The sequence below is a fragment of the Cebus imitator genome, unplaced genomic scaffold (genome assembly GCF_001604975.1).
Source record: "Cebus imitator isolate Cc_AM_T3 unplaced genomic scaffold, Cebus_imitator-1.0 Scaffold323, whole genome shotgun sequence".
Classification (NCBI taxonomy): domain Eukaryota; kingdom Metazoa; phylum Chordata; class Mammalia; order Primates; family Cebidae; genus Cebus; species Cebus imitator.
The window spans coordinates 437,464-441,440 of NW_016107638.1; the positions used below are offsets into that span (position 1 = coordinate 437,464).

The window sequence follows — 3,977 nt, forward strand, 5'->3', positions numbered from 1 at the left end:
AAGGCATTTAAGCAAAGAGAGCACACTTCCTTAACCACAAGGTTTCATATGACCTAGCTAAGGGGCCACAAAGTTGCTTCTCCATCCACCACTCAGCCGGTGAGGGGTAGCAGAGCTGCCCAGGGTCAGAGCGTGTGGCAGGGCAGCGAGGTCGGGGACCAGGAGCCCAACAAGGGCCATTCACTGATGCCTCGGAGATGAACAAGTAGGCTGTTCCTGGGATACCCGCACCAGACAGGGGGAGAGCAAGGTGCAGAGTGAAAAGGAAACACTCTTACCTGGATGGTCCTGCAATCTGGCATAGACGCCACGCACCTGCACACAAAAGACCACGGTGTGAGACAAGATCAGGGAAAGCCTCTGGAAAAACCGAGCCCACCTCCATCCCGACCACTCAGGGACCTTACCTGAAAGATGTAGTAAAATAGCAGCAGCTGGGAGTACCAGCAGCACAGCCACAACAGCTCCGCCATGGCGTTCTTGGAGGTCAAAGCTTGGAGCCAAGTGAAATTCCTGAGGGTCTGTGAGAACGGGACCTCTTAACCTTCACTTCCTTGGAAATGGGGCATTTTCACAGATTCCAGGGGGAGAAAAAGTTCTGTTTCCTTAAAGCTTGTGAAACGTAGCTGTCTTGGAGACCTAATGGGTGTTTCTTCCTTGTCCCAAAACTTGAGATTCTTCAGTGATCAATAAACACGCTGCAATGACCAGAGCAGCTGTGGAATGCAGGGAGGAGAAACCAGAGTCCGACTCATAGTCCTGGGAAAGCGATCCCAGGTCACCACTGTGCCCGCGACCTGCACCCGTGGACGGGAGGCTGTTTGTCCTGCGATATTTTCTTTTTATTTCAAGAGCTTCTGTTTGTCTTGGTCAGGTTTGGAGCTTCCCTTTTCTCTGAAGAAGGCTTTGTGCGTGATTTTCCCCTGGAGCTCCCGCCTGCTCCTCGGGCTTGTCCTGCACCCGCTCTGGAGCTCTTTCTGGTCTGGCTCAAGTTCACACCTCCGTCCTGCTCTCTGGGTGGAGAAAGAGTGAGTGATGTAAGCCTCTCTCCTCAAACTTTGTTCTGTTCTCCTTCTCTATTTATATCCCCACTGCTGTGTCCTTCCTGGGTCCTAACTCCAGCCTGTTAAGAACAATTGAAATATTTTCAGGATCTCAGGCTCAGAAGCAAACCACGCAGACATGGTGTGTGTGTATTACTGATTCTTCTGGCACTTCACAGTCAGCATAAATATTAATACAAAATGCAAAACAAACCATAAACTCTGTTTAGAGCTAGGTCTTGTTTGCCCAAAAAAAGAATAAAGTTGATGGATGGATGGAAAACAAAAACCAGCACACCCACTGTGTCCTCCATATTAAGCGCTGACCACATTTTTCTCTTTAATCCTTTCAGACATCAGTGAAAGCTATGGAACTAATTACCAGGTATGCTAACACAATTATCCCATACCACATATCCCTCCACCCCAGCACCAGAAGGATGTTCTCAATGGGACAGAAAAGAGTCAGCCCGTTTGCCAGCCGTGCCTCAGTTTACCCAAGACCAAAGTTTATCCGATCTATCCCAAATACACGTGTACACACAGAGACACACACCCTATAATTACAATCACAGCTATATTTGCTATGAGATTTAAGTAATATTTACCTCTTCATATTTTCTCCAACATTCACTAGCTGTGCTCTTAGGCAAATTACTTAATCTCTCTTTGTTTTGAATTCCTCATCCGCAAAATGGGGTTAATAGTTCCTCCTCCTCAGGGCTGTAACAAGAAATTAGAGGCCAGATCCAAGACGCTTCAGGCAGGACTTGGAAAACATGTGGCACTCAATACATGTTGCTATTTTTTATTAAGAAAAATGATCACTCAGTAAATGTTAGCTACGATTATTATTAGCAAGTATAACAACACCCAATAAATGTTAGCTGATAGGGTTATCTCAACTGTCCTGACTTTAAATGGGAATTAAGAATCCTGAATCCAACATACTTCCTAAAGAGGATAAGAAAATGACTTCCAATCTCTGTGGGATAGAAAAAAAAGAAAGTGTTGTCAAAACGTTAGGTGATTATTTTTAACTTGTGCCTGCAGCCTACAACCAATCAGATGCTCCGATAGGCTGAGCCTCTCTGTGGAGCTGGAGAAGGGTTCCAGAGAGTTCCATCTCCTGGCACTGGAGAAACTGCGAACTCCAGAGGCCCGAGGCTGTCTGTAATAACGACCTTTATCCTGTCGCCCAGGCTGGTCTGCTTCAGGGAAAACTAATTTACAACCTTTATCTCGGTGTTTCATCAGCTCTCCAGTCCCCGCTGCCTCTTGCTGGAAAGAGGTGAAGGGAGGGACAGGCAGCTGCAGATTTTTCTCAGCCCCAGTTTTAACCTGGAAGAATTCAACCGATCTGGACCTTTCCCATCTCCAAGAGCGAACAAAGCCGGCATGGTTTCTTTTAATCATAAAACTGTCATCAGATAACGGGAGGCACCCCAATTCAATGGCTGTAATAAAAACGAAATAGAAAACATTCAGCCGAGCTGGCCCTGCAGGCGTCCGCGCATCCACAGACGCAGCGGAGCTCCACCCTGGACCACAGCCCCGGCCTCGGGCTATGCACCTCCGCCCCGCCTCGCTCCTGGTTCAGGGGCCCCAGCGAAGAGCCGCCTCCACGAGGCCCGGACACTGGGCCCTGAGCGGCCCCGGGCCTGGAGCCGAACCCTTCCGATGCCTCTGTGCGTCTCGTCCCGCCCCGCGTTCCTACCGCAGGCTCGCTCGCCCTGGAGCCCGCCCCCGCTGTCTCTCAGTCCCACACACTTCACACCGCAGACGTCCCCCTCCTTCGCCGTCAGTCCGTCCGCACCGCGGCGGAGGCCCCGTGAGAGCACAGCGCTGCTTTCTGCTTGTTCACCGTGCACCCCCGCCCCGAGAACAGGGCTTGGCAGCTGGTGGGTGCAGGGCTCTATTATCGGTTTCGAACCCCGAGAGCGCGCCAACAAACCGCACGAGGCGGTGTGGAGCAGCACGCTGTTTTCATGAGCCCACGGGCGCGGACGGCATGAAGCCTAAAATGGCGGCAGCACCAAGCGAGGGCAACGCTGGGGGCTTGCGGCCTCCAGTGAACAGGAAGTGCCCCTGCTGACGTGACTGCCACGCGGTACCCGGATGATGGCGTCTCTCTCGACCTTCGGAGGGTGCCTGTCTTCCGGCCTGCCCTCTTCCGGCTTCCGCTCTCTTGCTGATTCTCGCTGCTATTGACCCGGCCTGGGGACGGAGGCATTGTCCCCCGAAGCTCTCAGGCCAGGGGAGAATCTTTCAGTGGGTGCTGGCTCTGCCCTCCCGCAGCAAAGCCAAACACAGACATCTGGATTGCAGCGAGACGGAGGGAGGCATTTAGAGCGGGGCGCCAGGCAGGGAGAACCCAGAGCTCACGTCTACGACCTGAGCTCCCCAATGGCTGACCAGGGAGGGTTTTTCCAGGTGGAGACTGTGCGACCCCGGCTGTGGGACCCCGACCCACGGAGGCAGGCGCTCAATAGACTCGAGGCAGGACGCGTGGTGACCGGTACCGACTTTATTGGGATCTCCGGGCGACTCAAGCGGGAAGGGAAGAATCACGAGCGCTTTCTTTGTTCGGTTGACTTTATAGAGACAGAGGGCTTGGGGCGGTAGGAGAGCTGACCTGGCGGGTAGTAATTGGCTAGGTTGGTTGCTGGGCAGGAAGCCTGCTGGGCGGGAGCTTGTGGGACGGGAGGTTACGGGAGAGCTGGTGGGGCGGATGGTGACTGGTTCAGTGGGCCGCTGGGCAGGAAGGTTGCTGGTCTTGGGCCGCGCCAGGATAGAGTGAGATAAGGGACCCTCCCTGTGGGGGAGGAAGGGCCTTCCTTTTCGGGAATTAGGCCCTTTCCACATGGCTGGGGAACGGGGCCAAAAGTCCTCTACCAGACATTCCCAACTCCTTAAAGAGGAAAAAGGGGCGGC

The 3,977-nt window shown here is 53.1% G+C and overlaps 1 protein-coding gene across 2 annotated transcripts in view; it reads right to left on the reverse strand.

Moving 5' to 3' along the window:
- ADGRD1 (adhesion G protein-coupled receptor D1) overlaps positions 1–1,064 on the reverse strand; it is a 175,261-nt gene extending 174,197 nt beyond the window's left edge. The window contains exons 1-2 of one of the 2 annotated variants that reach the window (XM_037729923.1): positions 408–1,064; positions 279–315 (exon numbers count right to left, since the gene is read on the reverse strand). In XM_037729923.1, coding sequence (XP_037585851.1) covers positions 279–315; positions 408–473 — 103 coding nt within the window. In that variant the 5' untranslated portion in view covers positions 474–1,064. The remainder of the gene's footprint in view (positions 1–278; positions 316–407) is intronic. The other variant, XM_017504508.2, reaches the window with a different exon arrangement.
- Between the last annotated feature and the right edge of the window lie 2,913 nt (positions 1,065–3,977).